This window comes from Leucopleurus acutus (assembly GCF_964270905.1).
Source record: "Leucopleurus acutus genome assembly, chromosome: 1".
In the NCBI taxonomy this organism is placed as follows: Eukaryota; Metazoa; Chordata; class Mammalia; order Artiodactyla; family Delphinidae; genus Leucopleurus; species Leucopleurus acutus.
The window spans coordinates 137,455,698-137,476,364 of NC_139142.1; the positions used below are offsets into that span (position 1 = coordinate 137,455,698).

Consider the following 20,667-nt stretch of genomic DNA (forward strand, 5'->3'; position numbering starts at 1 on the left):
TGACTGCAATGGCCTGTTCCTGGCCCTCCATATGGAACAGGCCCCTGTGCCAGAACAGACAGATCCTTCCCACTGGCAGCCAGGCGGGAGGCTGGAGGCCACATGACATCATCACAGCGCCTTCCTGATGCACCCAGCTACAGGGGAGCTGTGCTGGGCTCTGCAAACTGTCAGCGCTGCCCTCCGGCAGGGGGGAATAAAGGGACACTGACTAATCCAAGGAGAGAGGGGCCACCATGCACACCCTAAGGAGGTGATCCCAGAATTAGTGGAGAGGAGAACACTGCTGCATGACCTAGAAATCCTGGGGACTTTACATCTTGACATCACCTGGGATGGACATAATTTGCTCCCCTTCCTCCAGTGAGTCAAGGAAGACTTCCTGGAGGAGACCTCTCAGGAGCTGTTTGGATGAAAGATAAAGGCCTGAGTGGGGCAGACCCAGAATTCTGTAGCCAGGAGGGAAGTTGAGAGGAAGGAGGGGCTGCTGGCACAGAGCATGCCAGGTAGAGAGCCTCTAACCCCTACCCCACGATGGGAAGGGAGGCCCTGGGGCAGGGGATGTCTGCAGCTTGGCTGACATAGCTCCAGCCCCACCTCAACAAGAAACTGGGGGCTCTGTCCCTTGCTTGGGACCCGTCCTGCCCTCGCCCACCTGCTTGAGCAGCTCCAAGTGAGGTCTCCTTCTGAGGCAGGCAAAGACAGCTCTCCCAAGAAGTATTCCCACCACACACAAGCTCAGACACTGAGCAAGGGCCTTCTTTAGCCGGGCTGGCTCCCCCTCATTCCAGCAGCTCAATCAAGCCCAGGCTGGTTAGAATCTACTTATCTTCAGGGGCTGTCCACAACACACACCTGGCATGAACCTTATTTCTTTCAGTCCTGACAACAGCCCCTGGGAAGCAGGTGTTAGTGTTAGTCACCATTTTACAGATGAGGCAACTGAGGCTTAAAAACGTACCCTACTAGATATCCTCCACCCACAGGGCTCAGCAGTCCCTGGCGCAGCCCAGTACATCTGACTGCTTGGCCCTTTGGTCCCCTCCTTTTCACAAAATGCCCACTGGCCTCAGTTCCCTGGAGATCAAGGATGGACCAAGTCCAGCCTTGCTCAATAAATCCCACTTAGCACTCAGCAGCCTCATGAGATACAAGTAAATGAAAACTCACAAGTGTGATGAGCAGGAATCTGGGCACGTGTGAAATGTGTGTGGCCGTGGAGGGTGGGGCTGGCGGGGGGATACAGTGAGCAGGCCAAGGACCGGGTCCCAGCACCTCAGCAGCTTAAATCCTGCATCCTTTCCAATCTCCTGTTTTCCTTGCTCCATTTTCCTCTCTCTTACATCCGCTTAGCTTACTTCTTCCTACCCGCTGTGAAGTTCTGCACCCCGCCTCAATGTGGCGGCTTCCAACTTTGCTTTAGAGAACCCCTTTAGAGCATTCTAAAAATACACAGACTGGGCACCACCCTGGGAGACTGACTCGGGAGTTGGGTAGAGCCTGGGAATTTCTCAAAATGCTCCCCTGGTGGTTCTGATACACAGCTGGGCTTGAAATCTGCCTTACCAACCACACACCTTTCCTCCTGCCTATGTGCTGTGTTTATACATATACATATACATATATATACATATATATACATATATATATATATATATATATATATATATATATACATATATATATATATGCCTCCCCAGCTCCACCACAGAAACAGGCAGTAAGTACCAGCTTTCTGTAACCCGCTCCCCCGTGTTCATATCCCTTGCCCCCAGCCCAGGACATAAGTAACTAGATTCAATGAACTCTACGTGCTACACGGATACTTACAGAGCGTTCCTAAAGCCCCGTGCATCATCCTGGAGGCTATGCACACAGCCCGTGTCAGTGAAAGTGAGCTCCCCTCACCCTCCCCTCCACAGCCACACCATTTGGGCCTGTTGGTGAGGCCAACAGCTCAGGGGAAAGCTGGTTATATTACGTGGGATGGGTCTCTCCTCATGATGCACGCCCCTGAAGAAATCTACAATTCACCCCTTTAAATTTACTATAAGGGCTGTGCTCCCCCGCAGCCCCCACTCACTCAGGATCTCTCTCACTCACTCACGCCTTCTGCAGGAGGCGGCAGAATCCACCGATCCAGACCTTCTGGGCACTTCTGACTGCAGAGTCCTGGCACAACCTTGCTGATGGTGCCCCACAAAAACACGGGAACACCGGCAGGCTTCTCTCCTCCAGGTTTCCCTCTGGCCCGCACACATCCTGCCTTTGATTTATATCCAGCCTGAGGGATAAGCAGGAGAAAGTCTCCTCCCCCCGCTGCAATGACCAGCTGAAGTCTATGGCTGATGGAATCCTCTCATCTCAGGTGCTTCTGGGCTATTCCAAGCATCTTCAGGAGCAGCCCAGGAGTTGGCTTTACTGGACCCCAAGGGACGACCTGAGGGAACTTAGGAGGGTCTGTGCACACAGCCTGACCAGGCAGCACCCAGCTGACATGGGGCAACAGACGCTTGATTTGCTGGGGAGCTCAGGCAGACCACTGGATCTTCCCTGCTTATCAAAGAAGGGCTAAGAATGCTCTCCACTCCTAACCATCAACACCAGGGCGAGGAAGATCTTAATAAGGAAAGGGCACTTAATAAGACACAGGCATTTCTTGTATGCCGTGAACTTTCGTAACCAAATTAAAAATAAAATAAGCAACTGACTGGCTCAATATTAAAAAAACAAACAACCCAATCCAAAAATGGGCAGAAGACCTAAATAGACATTTCTCCAAAGAAGACATACAGATGGCCAAGAAGCACATGAAAAGCTGCTCAACATCACCAATTATTAGAGAAATGCAAATCAAAACTACAATGAGGTATCACCTCACACCAGTTAGAATGGGCATCATCAGAAAATCTACAAACAACAAATGCTGGAGAGGGTGTAGAGAAAAGGGGACCCTCTTGCACTGTTGGTGGGAATGTAAACTGACACAGCCACTATGGAGAACAGTATGGAGGTTCCTTAAAAAACTAAAAACAGAATTACCATATGACCCAGCAATCCCACTATTGGGCATATACTGAGAGAAAACCATAATTCAAAAAGACACATGCACCCCAATGTTCACTGCAGCACTATTCACAATAGCCAGGTCATGGAAGCAACCTAAATGCCCATCGACAGACAAATGGATAAAGAAGATGTGGTATGTGTGTATATATATATATACACACACATATATATATGTGTACACACACACACACACACACACACACAAAATGGAATATTACTCAGCCATAAAAAGGAACGAAACTGGGTCATTTGTAGAGATGTGGATGGATCTAGAGACTGTCATACAGAGTGAAGTCAGAAAGAGAAAAATAAATATCGTATATTAACGCATATATGTGGAACCTAGAAAAATGGTACTGACAAACCAGTTTGCAAGGCAGAAACAGAGACACAGATGTAGAGAACAAACGTATGGACACCAAGCGGGGTAAGTGGCGGTGGGGGTGGTGGTGGTGGGAGACTGGGATTGACATATATACACTAATATGTATAAAATAGATAATTAATAAGGACCTGCTGTATAAAAAATAAGTAAAATAAAATTCAAAAATTCAAAAAAAAAAAGCAACTGACTGGAGGAGTGGTCTCCTAAGTGGATCACCCCCAGACAATCCATGGGGCCGCAGGAAGTAAACCCTCGGACTTTTAATATTTTTTAACTTAACCTCTTAAATTTTAATTTTTTGGTGGTTTTACAATGTACATATTTATAGGCAGTGTATGTGAATAATTCCTAACTAAAGGGAGACACACCGGGGCCAGGGCTCAGGTTCAAATTTTTTACCGACACGGGATATAAAACCCAGAAAAACGTGAAGACCACTAGGCTGAGAAGGTGTGAATCAGCCACCCAGAGGCAGGAGCTCACACTGACCCTGGGAAAGCTGAGGACACCAAACCACAGTGGTGTTTCGGATGCTTTGTTTCAGTGGCTTCGTGCTTTGGCTCACCAGACCGTGGGTGATGAAAATGACAAGAACGTACAAGGACCATGGCTCCTTCACTCAACCAATACTTCTACAATGCCTGGCACGTGCCAAGTGCACTGCTGAGCCCAAACAGGTTCCATCGATCACGCAGCCTACCGGCTACATGGGGACAGAGATGCCATTTCAAACACACGCAGGAATGTCTAATTACAAACTGAAGCTCTTTGAAGGAAATTTCTGTAAGAGTTTTAGAACAAAAGAAGACCTAGGGCTGAGGAGGGATATTGGATGAAGGAGATCATAAAGATGATTAGATGCTAGGGAAGTAATGGTGGCAGCTCCAGAGAGGAGTAGATTTGAGAGCGTAAACGGTAGTGAGGCCAGCGCAGTGGGAAAGGGGGGTGAGGAGAAAGATGAGAGTAAGAGGCAGACCACACAGGACTCTTGTTGGTCTTATTAAGGCTTTTGGGCTTTATCCTAAGGACAATGGTGTATTTTAAGTACAGGGTGACATGATTACACTTGCATTTTGGTAAGATCATTCTAACAAGTTTGAAGCATGGCTTCAAGGGGGCTTTGTGCAGGGGAAATCGGCTGGATGATATTTTCAACTGACAGGATTTGTGATGGAAAGATCACATGTGTGCATGTGGGGAGGATGGAGGAGGTTGCAGAGGCCATGGGTTCCCACTGGACATGCTGAATGTGGGGTGCTCTGGGGACGCTCGGGGGGAGACACTAGGTGCGTCCTGAGCTCAGTCAAGAGGTCAGGCCGGAGATGTTAACAGTAAACGTCAGACCCCAGGCACCACAAAGTACCTGCAGCTGTCAGTGAGGAAGAACAAGATTTTGTGGGGAGGGAACACAGAACAAGAGAGAGCTCAGGGCCTGGGCTTCACTGAGTCCGATACTTCACAGCTGCAGAGAGGAGGGCCAAAGAACCGCAGAAACTGAGGAGTGGCCACAGCCGTAGGGGAAATACTGGAGAAAGGGGGAGGTAATGGGGAACATATCTCATGAAGGTCAAGGGTGGGGATACAGTACTGCCGCTGAGGAGTCATGTAAAAGACAGTGAGGGCTGCTGGGATTTGGGGAGCTGTTTAGGAAGCTGCGGAGGCTGAGATGTGAGAGAAGTGAGGGAAGGGAGAAGGTGGTTAGACAATTCAGGAAGTTTGAATGTAAAAGGGGAGAGATGGCCAGTTGCTAGAGTGAGATAGGAGATCAAGGGACATTTCCTGTCTGCTTTAAGATGGGAGAAACCCCCCAAGCTTGAGAAGGATCCAAAGGAGAGTAGCTAGGTGCCCAGGAGGAAAAAGGTAACTGAAAGGCAGGCACAGGTAAGACCCAAAGGAAAGCTGAGCTGGGCACAGGTTTGGTCTAGGAATTTCTTAGGAAACCAGGAAGTTTCCATTTTCTCTGTGAGGGGAAGGTCGTTGGCTGGGAGGGAGGGGGTGGAGGGTTGGTGGGCAGTTTGAGGAGTCTGAATTACTCGCTTTAGGTAGTGACCAGGTGTTGCCCAGGAAAAGGGAGAGTCATGTTATTACCCTCAGCAGAAACTACCTATTTAGAATCCAGTGCTGGGGCTGTTCCATGATGTTTAGATGCTAGAGCTACACTCATTAGATGGAGAAACAACACATTTACTGTTGAATTGCTTGTGGGGAAAAACAACTGGCAAGTTTGAATCTCTAGCTTCTAACCTCTTTCCCCACTGAAACAAATGTTACTTTTTGATATAATGTGTCTGTTGATAATGTAAACTTTTTTTTTTAAGTGAATGCCAACTGTGGTGTCTAGGAACAGACCATAATAACAATGACATCTAATGTTTATCGAGCCCGTACTTTGTGCCAGACTGTGTGGTAGGCACTATTACATTGTCATTTTACAAAGACAAAGCGGGGGGGCAGTGAGGGTAGAGAGAAGTGGGTGGAGGAACATGCTTGGCGGAGGGCTGCTGGCACAACCAGGAGACTTGGAAGGCATCCATCCAGGCAGGAATTTAGGATAATGATTCCATAATGCTGTGAGAAGGCCTGGGTTGGGAAAGGGCTAGGAGAGCAGCTTGAGAACATAGGACCCAAGATGAGATGGCTTCAAAGCAGGAGGAATTACTACTGACCCTCGGCGGAGAGATTTCACAAAGCTGCAAATGGCATTCCCGCATTCCTCCAAATCAAACCACAAAACATTTGAGTGTGAAGGAACGAGCATTAATATTCATCTTTTAATGTCTTTCCAACATTAACAAGTAATGAAATCAATTTATGGGTCAAAGCCAGCATTTTTTTTTAATGAATATAAAAGTGTTTTATTCCCAGTAAGGGAGCGTACTGTCAGTTTTTCAGATAACCTCTGTATGTATCAATATATACATACTGGGTAGTGTTTTAAAACATATTTCTTAGTATAGGAACAAAAAGTTTGAAAGCCACTGATCTCACTCAACACTCCCATTTTAGAGTGGAGAAAACAGAGGCCCAAAGAGGCCAAACAACTGTCCAAGTTAGTTAATAGCAAGGCTGGGAAGAGCACCCAAGTCTCTAATAGCTCTCTGGTAATTTCCTCACCAAACTGGAATCTCCAAACGCAAATCCCCCTGGGAAAGATAACCCAGACTTTAATCCACATTAGAGTAAGTGATCGTGGGGTTAAGTAAACTCATCTTTTAGATCTGCCACCTGGAGCAAGTTTTGGTAAAAGGCGGCAACAGATGTGTGCACCAGGGCATCTGTGAAGCTGAAACAAAATAAATTTGAGTGAAAACACAGGGGTTTCAGGGTGTGGCCCAGGAGGCACTCCATGGGGCCCAGTGCCAGTGAACAAAGACATCTTATCTCGTTTTATAGGCTTCCTGTTAACAAATGTCATCAGGACAACTGGTTCTATGCAGAGAGGCTGCTTCCATGTCTGGGAAGGGGGCCCAGGCCAACGGCAGCTTTGTTCATCTAGCTTTAACCCATTTTATTAAATGAAAAGTTCGGAATAACAGATGCCTTCACAAGTCTCCATCCCTGCCAGACTCCATCTCTTTAATGAAAACATCATTGTTGGGTATTTATCATTTGTCATATAATTATATTTCAATGTAATATAAGATTCAGACTCAGGTCACTATTTCTCTACTTTGCTTGTGGGAGGAAGGAAGTGGTGATGGGGGACTGGGGGAGGGTACTTCCTAGGAGACTAGAGCACTAGCTAGAGGTGGTGGACAGGTCAAAATGTGTGTGTTGCCTGGGAGGGCATGGTAGCGAACATCTGTAAGGGAGTACCCCCTCTGGACACCAGAGTAATGAGCCTCCTCTTCACCAAGTCATAATTCAGGCTCAACAACTCAGCCAAGCTCATTCGACCAGGGCTCATGACCACTCAGCAACAAGCTCTCTGCTCCTTTCCTAAGTGATACACCAGAGTAGAGGGCAGGCACCGTGGTAACGAGACATCTGATGAGCATCCTACACAATCTCCATAAAACATCCCCAACAGGCCTGAGGTTTTTTATTTCAATGTGGTAAAATTAATATAAAATGAAGCTCTAGACGACCAGCCCCCAAAGCTCAATCAAGGTGCCTGTATTACCTTGAGAGGCTGGTGGTGCAGCAGCAGCCCAGAGAGGGCACTGGGTCTGCAGTTTGCTGTCCTTAAAGTACAGGCCACAGTTACGGGGACTGGGATTCACCCTCTTGGATTTATCGCCTCCTCCCGTGGCCTGGCCAATTTTCTATCCACTCCTTCCGCTTATTAGCTCAGGCACAAGAGGCTAGAGAGGTAGAAAGAAGGGCTCTGGAACTCAAAGCCACTTTGCTGCTAGTACGTTCCCCAGGCAACATGCACGGTGGAAGAGCAGCAGGCCCAAACTAGAGATTCTAGGATTATCTGTGCTTTCCAGTGATCTGTGCTCTGAAGTTCTGATGTCAGCCACCAGGTACACAGCTGCTGCACCTTCCAGACCTCAAAGCTCAAACCGTTGCAGTTCAAAGCTCCTTTTCTCCAGCTCTGAGAAGACATCTAAAACTTAAGGGTAACCATTTAACTACAAGGTATGCAAAAACCTTTTGAAATATCCTGAATATGCAAGATGAAGAATTTCGGTTGGTTACACAGAATAACTTCTGGATAGAAGGGATGCTCAATTTTACACCAGCAACAAGTATGATTTCTCTTCTTATGGATGTTCATGGATTGAGGCTGATTTCCAACAGACATCAACTAGATAAAAGGCACAGGGCTTCCCTGGTGGCGCAGTGGTTGAGAGTCTGCCTGCTGATGCAGGGGACACAGGTTCATGCCCCGGTCCGGGAAGATCCCACATGCCGCGGAGCGGCTGGGCCCATGAGCCATGGCCACTGAGCCTGCGCGTCCGGAGCCTGTGCTCCGCAACGGGAGAGGCCACAACAGTGAGAGGCCCGTGTACCACAAAAACAAAAACAACAAAAAAAAGGCACATGTCAAAGGACTTGGAAAGACGCCTAAGGTACCACCCAGAAGAAAGGCTTCTTACACACTTAATAAAAAAATTTAATAATTAAAAAAATTTAAAAACTGAGATCCCAAGGTCCTTCCCCACAATCTATTAAACTAGGGATTACCGAACTTTTTCTGTAAGGGGCAAGATAGTAAACTTTACCTAAAGGCAAAACTAACAATACTACATAGGCACTTTTATAATGAAAAAGAAACAAATTTCCACAATTGTTTTATTGATAAAATTCAAAACATATAATGAGCACAATTTTTTTCCTAATAAAAGTCCAAGGAGACAAGTATAATTCTTTGCAGGAGGGGAAGGGAGACAACATTTCCCTTAACTGGGATTCAGTGTTCCACATCATCAAACTGATTGCAGTGTTTACATGTACAAATCATTCTTAGCTCGTGATACAAAAACAGGCAGTTCACCCAAAATTTGGCAATGCCCGTGCTAAACCAATGTCCAGGGGTGGAGCCAGGAATCTGCATTCTACATGCGCCCGCATGATTCTGGTGATGGGACACGTTTGGGACCCAACAGACTATACAATTTTCAAAGTCCTTACTGTCTAAGGACCTCCGGTTTTACAGTGGGAGGAGAACCCAACTCTGCTGCTTACCAGCTGTTTGACCTACTCTCTCAGCCTGGATGATTCACCCTCACAACAGAGGATGTCACCCTGCTTGGCCTATCCTTAAGGGGTTGTTGGGGGATTAAGTGAGATGATCCATGAAGTGTTATTAGTAAACTAGGTCCTGGAAACCAAGGACATGCCAATTCTGTTCAGCTTTTTGTCTGATAATAAAAGTGAGAAATGCATTACACGCACGATCCCACACACACCACTGCCTGAGTGGCTCCTGCTTAACTTCTCATTCCTCAAAATGTGTCCCCCAACACCTAAAAGGCCAGATTCTAACCAGATGTGATGTGCTAACCCAAACTAGGGAAGTGTATGTACGGCCTCCCCCTTAAAACCGACAAGCCAGAGAGCCTCTGATCCTGACCACCCACCTCAGTATCTTCAACCAGGAGGCTGTCCAGTCTTCTCTCTCACAAGGTGGCAATATTTCAAAGCCAAGGAAGAAAAAGCTCTTCCCCACAGTCTCTTATAAGTAAGGGTACTTCAGGGGAGGGAGTATAGAGGTTGAGTATGCAGATTGGCTGTGATAACACCTTTATGCCTTGATTTCCTGTGTTAATATAAGGATTATAATAGTACCTGCCTCCTAGTGCTGCTGTGGGGACTAAATTAACTGATATGTGTAATCCACTTAAAACTGTACCAGGCATAGCATGGGTGCTATACAAGCATCAGCTATTGTTATTGTTGTTCTCTAAACCCTAGAAATGCCCAAAGTTGTGCTGCATCACACCCCCCTATCTCTCTGAGAATAACACTATCACATACTGAGCACCTGAGGGCCAGATCAAGCCAGTTTTGTCACTGACTCATTAAATTGGATTATTCCCATTTTACAGGTGAGGAAACCAAGGATCAAAGAGGTAGGTTAAGTTAACCGGCCTGAGATCACAGGGGCAGGCCAGGTTAACTTATCTTACCTCTGTGACACGAGGAATTTACACTTAGGCCTGTGTGGTTCTACTACCCAGCTCCCCCGTGAAGCCCTCAGGCTCAAAACTACCATAGCAGCAGCAATCCAGTACCAAAACATAACTGACCATGTCCATATGGAACTCATGCTCAATTTTCTGCCTCTGGATCCCTGGTAGGCTTGCATAAACTGGAGTTAATATCAGCCTACTTGAACCCAATTAGGCAGTAAGTCAGTCTGGAAAACATGATGTGACGTATTCCAAAGGTCAAAGTTAAACCTGGCTTCCTGAGCAGTCTTGGCCGGGCACTGCCATGAAAGCTAGTCTCCATGCAGACGTCTACCAGAGTTTAACCTGTGAGGTGCTTAACCAGCATGGATATCAGCTTTTAAAAAGTCTCAGACAGATGCCGGCGACGCGATGCCTTGCCTGGCTCACAGTCAACAGCCAGAGAAAGGCAGTTAGAAAAAAAAAGACATCATTTACTTTTTAAAAAGCAACGCCTTACTCCCTAATCTTTTCGGTTTAGGGTTACATTTACTACTGTGGCTGCCTTCCCCTGGGCAAAAATAAAAGGGGGAGGGGCAGAGAGAGAGCAAGGGGGCCTCCCCTAGCAGCCAGCAGGGCGCTGCAACACCCACCTGAAACACCGAGCGCGACCTACCTTCCCGGAGAGCCCAGCCCCGGAGGGCGTTTCCCCAACGCATCAACTCGTCCCTCCCGGCTAAGCGGCTGCTGTCCTCGGCTTCAGTCAGGGCCGCTAGAGTCGCGTGCGCCCCCCCCACAAAAGAAACCTCATGTTTAATTTCTCCCCCCACCCTCCTATCAGTTCCGCAGAAAGAGCAAACACCAGGGCGATCCGTTCGTCTTTAGGGCCACATTGAACTACGTCTAAAACGCCTGCAGGAGGAAGGACGAAATACTGGCGAGAAGAGGGGCGGGGGAGGCAGGGAGCGCGCTGGGGGGTGGGGGGAGCACTCGCCGGGAGGATCGTCGCCCTCCCGGAGCAACGGCCGCCGCAACGCTCCAGCAGAGCCTCAGGCCGTTGGCAAGGGGCGGGGACCCCCATCGGGGCCCAGAGCACAACTGGGGGGTCCCCGGAGCCCGCTCCCCCTGCTGCCTCCACGTCCGGGGCCGTCGGGGCGATGGCGCAAGTCTGCGCCCCCCCCACCCAGGGACAACAGCCACGGTGACAAAATGGCAGCCCGGCGCCCGGCAGTCGTGCCACAGGCGAGCAGGGCCCCGGCGGCCGCCCCTGCCCCCCAGTAACGCCTCGGCGCCCTTCGGGCTCGGCCTCCGGCAGGCCTGGCCGTTACAAAAACAATAATAATAAATAAAACACCTCGAGCTCCAAACCAGCTCGGGAAGCCAAAAGGCCCGCCCTGGGGCCAGTCCGGCGCGCCCGCGCCCCGACCCGCACGCGCGAGGCCCGGCCGCCGGGTCGCCCGGCCGCCAGCCCGCGCCCTGCGCCGCATGGAGCCCGGCGCCCGCATTAGGAGCCCCGCGCTCGGCGCCGGCCGCGCCATGGGGGAGGGGAGGGGCGGGCCGCGCGAGACCCGGGAAACATGGCTGCTTGTCCTATTTCGGCGTCGCGGCGTGGCCACCAGCCCCCGGATCAGAGTTGGGAGAGGCTCCGAAGGTGGGTGTGTGGGGGCCCTGGGGGGAGCACGGCAGGGAGGGGTGCAGGGGGCGCTCTCTGGGAGCTATTTGTCTTAAGAACGTTTAAAAAACCGAGTTTCTCCTCCCTCACCCCTTTTGTCCCTCATTAGCTAGCTTTCTCCCCCTCCTCCGCAAACGGACAGAAAGTGCCCCCTCCACCCCCACCCGCGCCCCACCCCGCCTCAAGGTAGGGGGCAGGCGTGTGGGCCGGGAGACTCGAAGGCGAGGGGGCGTAAGCGTGAGAAATCGCTCCCAGTTCGGCGCGGCGCGCTCCCCTCCCCCAGCACACACTCGGGAAGTTTAAAGAGCCGGTTCGACCCGCTTTCGATCTCGCTCCCAGTTGGCCAGCAGCGGCGATAGGGTTGGCCGGGCGAACCGCGCCTCCGCACCCTCCCTCCGCGACCCCGGCCCCCTACTTGGCGCCCTTCCCCCTCCGCACGGGGGGCTTCCGGAAAGTACGCGGGAGCCCGCGGCTCCGGCCCCCTCCCCCATCACCACACCCAGCCCCCCAATCCTCTGGCTCGGGGTCCAAGCTGGGATGAAACCGGCCAGAGAAAGGCAAACCGCCGGCAAATTGTTCGCGGAAACTCCAGCGTCCTCCGGCGGGCAACCCCTCCCCTCCCTCCGCCACCCCCTCCCCGCCCTGCGCGCCATAAGGCATTGCACGTCTACAGTCCACAGCTGCGTTATGATGGGGGGGGGCACAAAAAGGATCTTGTTTTCAAAAGTCTCACTCAGGTTTGGGGGAGGAAGTAGAGAAAAGAGGAAGCAAGGCCTGCCTGCGCCAGGAATTCGGGTTTTAACGGGCTGGAGGGGCGACAGGTCAGCGCACAGTGCTACCCCAAACTCCCAACTCTGTGGAACCCTGGCCACAGGGCTGGGGTGAGGGGTCCTCCCGCCCGCGCTCCGCTGGTCCCCGGAGGGGCCACGAGAGGAGTCAGCCAGCGTCTCCGCCCCAGACCCGGGGTCTCCTCCGCTGAGCCTCCAACACATAAAACAGTGTTTGAAAGCGAGAGGGAGACAAAAACGGGCGTTCGAGTAACCCACCCTCACCTTTCCCCTCCTCGGGGGTAGGCTTTTGCCCGAGCCTCCCAGTTCCCATCGGTTTAAGTTTCCTCCGGCCGTACTCCCGCTACTGCCCAATCAATAACGGCGACGGGAAGGCAAACTCCCATCCCGGAGCTGCGTGTCTGCTAAGCCCGCATAAATCTGGACCCAGCCAATACCCACCACAGGCACCAGCTCTGGGCAGCTCGCGTCCTGACAAAGTTTCCCGGGCCCATTTATTAACTGGGCGCCGAATGGCTGCCAAGGAGCCCACCCTAGAGAAAGACGGGCCGGGGGTCGGGGCCGGGGGGGGCGGCCAGGGCTCAAAGCCTAGCATCTTAGGGAGGCCGGAAGGAGCAAGGGCGAGGGGGGACCGGGACATAGCCTTTGGGTAACTTGCAGTAGCGATCGCGCGAGGTGGGGAGGCGCGGGGATTATCTGTGCCTTTGCACGTTCGAAAATCCCTCCCCCCGTCTTCCAATTTATCCTCCCTTCGGAAGGAAAGGAAGAAACATCAGCATCTGGCCCGAAGGTGGGGTGGAAAGAGTGAGGGAGAAAGAGGAGGAGAGGAAGGGAGGCAGAGAAAGGGAGGGAGGGAGAGAAAGGGCGCGTTCACGAACACTACAAAGTTACAAATATGGCTCCCCCGTCTCTCGCCTCATCACTGCAAAGAAATGAAGACGCACTTTAAACTCGAGCCATTCCCAACTCCACTGCAGCCCCCTCCCCACGCGCTCTCCCCAGGGGCCTCGGCCCACATTTATCAGAAACTAAACCGGACTCGCGAAGCCCAAAACTTATTGTGTGTGTGCGAGCGAGCGAGCGAGCGAGCGAGAGAGAAAGGGAGGGGGAAGGCGCGGGAGGGGGGCGGAAGGGGGGATTCATTTATAAAATATAAAACCCCCTTTTTTTGTTGTTAAATCCAGGAGGCAGCCCCTCTCCTCCTCCTCTCTTGTTAATCTTTCCCTCAGACGGAGTCACGGGAGCAGCGAGCTCAGAGGGTTATTTTGCCTCATTCTCTCCGACCCAAACGCGTGCGCCCGCCGGCCCCCGATGGGTGCACACTCTCGCACCCACACTCGCACACGCGGGAGCACACGCACAGGTAGTCACACACCAAGGGCAGCGGCGGCGGCAGCCAGAACATGCTCGGCTGGCACTGCAACCCCCCAACCTTGCAATTCATTTGCAGTCCGACCCCCAAACCCACATCTCCCGGGCGCCCCCCTCAAAAAAAAGTGCCTCCCCCCAACGCGCGCACACACACACACACACACACACACACACACACACACAAAGTAGGAGAATGGACCGACAGAGATATTTTTGGCAAATGCTCACATCAGAGGGCGTCCTGTTCCGCAGCTCTAAATGAATCCGTTTGTCCATGTCCATCTCTCGCGCTCTCTCTCTGCAGAGGCTCCCGCGCCGGCGGAATTCAATCAATAAACCCCGAACCCACGGCCGCGCGTTTTAGGACTTTGAAGGCTCAACCAGCTCCGCTCGGTTCTCGAGCCCCCAGCACCCGCGGCGCACACTAACCTGATCACCGTGGAGGCGGGATTGGCAGCCCGGAAGAGTGGCAGCAGCCTTAGCCAATCGCCGCCGAGGGTCTCCGGGCAACAGCGAATGGTGGCGGAGGCGGGGGGGAAGGGACCAATGGGCGGGCTGCGCAGCCGGCCAGGGAGGCTCAGCCATTTGGTTGTGGTGCCGGAGACGGACCCCTTTAGATTTCGGGGCGGCTGAGGAGCGCGGCGGCAGCTCGGCGGCTGAGCAAGGGGGGGTGGGCGGAATGTAGGGGGAAGGGAAGGTGACTGTGCCTGGAGGGCCGAGCCGCCCGGCCTCGCCAGCCCGCCGCCGCCTCAGCGTTTGGCCGGGGGCGGGGCCGCAGGTGCGTTATACGAAAGGGAGGGGCGCGGCCGGAGGGGCAGGGGGTCGGGGTCCGCGCCGGGCCAAGGGCTTCGTGGGGTTGCCCCGGGCCTGACCGCGCCGCACGACCGGGTTGTGGAAAGAGGCAGACGGCGAGAGGTCTGGGGGCCGCGGACTGCCCGGCGGGCGGGCAGATGAAAGGCCTGGAAAGAGGGGAGGGGTCAAGGGTGCGGTGGGGGGAGGGGCTGGTCATTTTCTGGGTCCAGCGGGCAGAGCTAGTGGAGCGTGGCTGCTGCCCCCCATCTCTACGGGTTCCCACCCCCGGGCTGCGGCTCACAGCCCGCGCGCCCCTTCGCCTCCCGCCTCGTCGTAGTCCAGCCGTGGCCATCGCAGACCCTTGAATACATAAGTAAATAAAAAGCAAGATGCGTCCACTTCTGGATGACTTGCCTTGCGGTCTCGACCCTCTCCATGGAGAGGCATTTCAGTTTGCATGTCAGCTTGGAAGGAGTGATCACCAAGAGGCACCCGGGGTTTTGTTTAATCAATAAATGAGTGAAGACCATGGACTAAGAATTGATGCTGAATACTTTGAATATTTTAAAAAATGGAAAGGGAAGGTGCTAGTAACTCCTGGTTTTCTGGACCGAACATAATTTATGGGCTTTATAGACCTAGTGAAAGAAAACGGCGCACAGTTTATTTTAATTGTCCACCTGAGTCATTTGGTTGATTCTGGGCTGCCAAAGAGGCTCTATTTGGAGCACTTTCTCCAAGTTTTACGGTTTGCTTGCTTTCGGTTTTTTGAATCACATTAGTTGTAAGAGACCTTAAAGCCTTAATTCCCACTTGGTTAACAACTTATGGCCAGTTCTAGGACTGTGTTGTGTACTGCGTTGGCTGCCTATGTCCGTTAACAAATCACGGGGATTGTTGTCAACAGGACAGATACATCTCCACACAACTGTTTTTTGATTCTTTTATTTCTACACGTCTACACTTTTCCTCATGCACTTCAAGGTAGTTCTTCTGCATACATTGTGTTTATTTTTCAGGGACATGGGTTCAAGGGAGAGATAAACCAATATGTATGTTGCAAGTTTGAAATATTGTTACATAACACCAATACAGTTTCATTCTTGAGCATACAAAGTTTAGGAGGAAATAAAAAGTGACAGTGTAAATAAAAGGCACATATAGAATGCTTACACTGGGGAAGAAACTGTAGTATCTTTAATATTGTAACCCGATGGATTGCAAATGTGAAATCCTGCAACTAAGCATTTTACTCAGTAAATTCTTCTTTCAGACAAAATATTAAGTGGAATTGGAAAAGTGATCATGTATACTCTGAGTAGCTATGAAATGCAAAATAAAAATGGAAAGCCATTGTTTTATTTCATCTGCATATAAATAGTATGGGGTAATTTATTTGACTTGTTGCCTTAGCTGACATCAGTCTTCCTCAGTTTTGTTAATCTTATTGAGGTCAATTTGTGGAGCTGGAATTTATAATTTTTAAAGTTGGCTTCGTTATAAAACATACAGGGACCCCAAAGTTCCTCTCGTTACCAGAGTCAGCTGTTATTTCTGGATATGGTGTTTAAGGTTGTTTCAAAACAGAGCTCTTCATCAATCACATTTAGCCAATATGTCTAGAATCTATATAGCACAGGAGTCCTGAAGTTTATGTTCTCTCTGGTGGTAAATGCTCATCTTCAATTAAAAATTTTAAGCACAACTAAGTCCACGCCGCTAGCAATGTGATATGGCAGGGTACCTTTCCAGAGAAGTAATCCTTTAAAAGCCAACCAATCAAATGCAGAGATAGCCCCCATCCAGCTCTGCTAAAGGGAAGCAAATAGCTCATTTTATCGTACAAAGACTGGAGAGGATGACTTGGAAGCCCAAACCCCCCGTTAAAAAATGTACAGGAACAAATTAGAATGGAAAAAGTCATGACTTGATTACTACTCAAAATGTTAAACTTAACGGTTGTTTTTAGATAACAGCTTTTGTACTGGTTTTAGAAAATCGAAAGAAGGCTTCACTGGATGTCAATCATTACAGAAGCTGAAATATTCAAAAAGTGTATTTAGCCAATTGAATACTTAACTTCCCATCTTTCCAACATACTTTGAAAGGAGAGAGTTTTCTCTCACTTTCACAAATAGATTTCTTTGTAGTTTATTTCTCAGAAAATTTTAGTGATTTTGATTTTTGTTATTATCAAAAGGAAATAGGAATATAGCTCAGCCAAAGCTGAGCCATTTGCCCCAGGCTACTTAACCAAACATCCAAACAAACAATAACAACAAACACTGCCCTTACAGTCCCTATTCTACAGAGTTGTTTCTTAAATTGCACTTCATTGCATATTATAGGAAATAAATGCCCTTGAATGGCTCTGAATATCAGACATATAGTAAGAAAAGAAGCCCCATATCAAGGAATATGGGCTGAATTTTGAGGTGGAGTGGGAAGAGGATGAGTTCCTAACTCCTGAGAGATTCTACAATGGGAGTTAGGTTATGAAAGATGTCGAGTCTGTAACTTGCAGAACTGGATTTGATTCACACTGAGAAGAATAAATGAGATGCAGTTCAAAGGTTTGAGCCCCTAGGGAGAAATGGCCTTCAAGTAAGGAGAGAGATCTTCCTGCCTTACATAATATTTTCCTTCAAGAACCATTCCAAACAAATGAGCAGCCCATCTTATTCTTTAAGAGGTATAAGCAATGGGTGTCCTTAGCCTCTTGATACATTTTGGAAAACACTGTTTTATAAATAACCCACATTGATGTTTCTGCCATTTTAACTCATTTGCCCTTGTTTGGTCTCTAAAGATGGAGACCCTCTGGTTAGCATCCTTTTATGAGTCAAATTAATGTATTCACAAGTTCAACTTTTTGTTCTTCAGCTTGAATCACATACACTGGAACCTGGCCATAGTACTTTTTCACCTACATCATGGTTCTGCTGCCTGGACCCCAAAAGACAATGATATGGAAAGACTCCAGCTTAATTATGTTCTCTTTTGTCTTTCTATATAAATAGCTTTTAGAAATGTAGATTATTCTTTTTTTCCTCTTGTTTTTTAAAACTGTAGATTGTTCTTTTGAAATTCATGGTAACAAATGTGAAGACTACTGCATTTTGATTTTAATAGCAAAGGCATGTTGAGGTCCAGGATTTAAAAAGTTAACCATTCTTAATTCTTTTGCTTAATAAAGCATTGGATGATTTTATCTCTCAAATTATTGAATAGTTACCTTATCAATGCATTGGTCATGGAGAGAAAGCACTGTCATTATGAAATATATAATGAAAATAGTCATTATCTGTGATTTTAAAAATTAATAGTAAAAATCATAAAAGCAGCTTAAAGATAGCTTATAGATAGAAAAATACCTATCATTTATATACTTGTTAGAAACCCACTAGAAATGTTGTGAGTCTGTTTCTTAAATATATTTATTAAGGGTAATTTGGTATTAAGGGTAATTAAGAGGAAAGTTTGTATACCACTCACCAGGAAGAAAGCCATAGCTATAATCTCTTATTTTTAGTAGTAATTATGGCTATAAAGGAAAAAAAATAGATGCCTTAAAGACAAATAATGGGATAAGGAGCCATAGAATAAGACTGACTGAGGACAACCTAGGTTGAAAAAATAGAAATACAATTAATTTAGAATCTACAAATTCATTTTAATCTATCTGGGGTTGAAGTTTACCTCTATGAAGAAAAGAGTACTAATGTCTATTAAGATGGAAGAGGTAGAGAACAGATTTTCTAAGAGCTTTTAATATATTTTCTATCTGCAACTAGTGTTTCTAAGTTTAAGCATGCCTGGTGAAACTGTCCTCTCAGATTACCTACTTTGTAATGGCAGTTATTATTTGTACATATAATTACTTATATGTAATTCTTCTCAGAGATGAATTTAATGCATTCTGAGAAATTAGTAATTTAAAAATTATTTCTAGTGGAAATATTAGGTCCTCAGGAGAGTATACCTATAACCTGAACTTCCTCTGAAAATTCTGAATTCTAGCAACTTGAATATAAAAATGACACCCAATGCACTTGACCAAATGAGTCATATGACGACTCTTAGCCAGCAAAGGAACACTGTCCTCTGAAATAATTTTGTATGCCTTATTGTATAAGAGAATTATATCACTTATACGTATGTTTATTCAAAGGCAACTTGAGTAAGGGTGACAAATACTTTTCACTAGGCTGGACCAACTCATTATGTCTATATTCACGTTCATGAGCAGAAGCAAAGCTATAGATGAGGCAGAATAGCAGGTAAATAGCAAGCACGTTGATCACAATGTGGTAGCACTTTTTATAATAGCTAAAGAAAGAAACAAAGAATATATTCATATACCCAGGAAAAAAGTCTAGGAAAGTATGCACCAGAAAATGTTAAAAATTTTTTTTACAAAGGTTCTCTGTGGGTGATGAGGTTACACTGTTTTTTGTTTTTGTCTATATTTTCTAAGTTTTTCAGTTGATAAATAATTTTTGCAATAAGAAAAAGTTATTTTAATGGAAAATACAGGTATAACAGATTTGGGGGATGCTTGTGCTAGTAGGATTTCTTAGCTGCAGACAATGGAAACTTTCCCTGACCGATACAAACAGTAGGCAATTTCTTATAATCCTGTCACAAACCAAAGAACAAGGTACAGGAAAAGAGCAGGAAGTAGGAAGCTGGGCAGCCTGGAGCAGCCAAGATGGTACTCCAGGTATAGTCTACAGAAGACCCCCCATACCTTGGAAGTCATCTCTAGGCTGTGGACTCTGCACCCCTCCATTGCCGCGAATGATCTTTCAGGAGCCTTCATTTTTGTGTCACTCCCTCAAGCTTCAGAGCCCTTGGCAGGAATATTTGCAGATGCCCCAGCTGTCAGGGGAAAAGATTATCTGACCCCTTTAGCTCCTACAGTGGGGTGTGTGACCCTGCCTCCCATCTATTTTAGGATTCTGCCCAAAGAGTATTCTGATGCTAGGTGACCAAAAGCAAAATCCACTAAAGTGTTCTGATTAAACCATACTCTGAAGGTTTCCTAATGATCCAAATTAGCCTTGTCTGAGCTCCTCCCCTGCTCACTGCTGTTTACGAGGAAGAGACTTGCTATAGTCTGAATGTTTGTGTACCTCCCCCTACAGTTCATATGTTGAAATCCTAATCCCCAAAGTGTTGGATTTAGGAGGCGGGGCCTTCTCCTTCAGGAGGTGACTAAATCTTTATCCCTCATGATTGAGATTTGTGCCCTTATTAAAGAGGCCCCACAGAGCTCCCTAGCCTTTCTGCCAGGTGAGGACACAGTGAGAAATCTACAACCTGGAAGACAGCCTTCACCCAACCATGCTGGCACCTGACCTCGGACTCCCAGCCTCCAGAACTGTGAGAAATAAATGTTTCTTTTAATTTGTAAACCACCCAACCTGTGGTATTTTGTTGTAGGAACCCAAACATACTAAGACAAGACTGCATCACCTATCTAGGATCAACCTAAAACAGAGCTAATATCTGAACTCTTTGATTTCCTTTCAGATGCTTCCCTCTCCAGACCCTAGGCCAGAAGAAACAATGTGCTATTGTTGATGTCAATGAAATACTTAACAAATCCGAGCTGGTAATAACTCTAAGACTTTGAGAAGAAGGATGCCCAGTAGAGATAATTGATTTTACATTACAAGGAATTTAGTCCTAAGGGTTATGCTAAAGATGAGAATAACCTACAAATCATTTGTCATGAATAAATGCAAAGATCTCTGGATATCTTGTGGTATAAGATCTTGAGTAGTGATATATTACTGCTGATGGGTTTCTATCTGCTGCTGTGAGCGTATTTTCAGGCTCAGGTGCAGAACTAAGCTGAGGGGTATGAGATTTGTAGTAAAAAATTATTGGAAGTAGGCAAGTGGTCATAGACTATAGACTAAGGGTTCACAATAGGATGCAGTCACTTTAAGGACAATTTTGAAGAAAAAATGCTGATGATGAAAGAAATGCAAAAACCACAAACACATCAAAGAGGTTCATATT

At 48.0% G+C, this 20,667-nt stretch overlaps 1 protein-coding gene across 1 annotated transcript in view; it reads right to left on the bottom strand.

Moving 5' to 3' along the window:
• ANP32A (acidic nuclear phosphoprotein 32 family member A) overlaps positions 1 to 14,190 on the bottom strand; it is a 39,933-nt gene extending 25,743 nt beyond the window's left edge. The window contains exon 1 of the mRNA XM_082839739.1: positions 14,074 to 14,190. Coding sequence (XP_082695865.1) covers positions 14,074 to 14,127 — 54 coding nt within the window. The 5' untranslated portion in view covers positions 14,128 to 14,190. The remainder of the gene's footprint in view (positions 1 to 14,073) is intronic.
• Between the last annotated feature and the right edge of the window lie 6,477 nt (positions 14,191 to 20,667).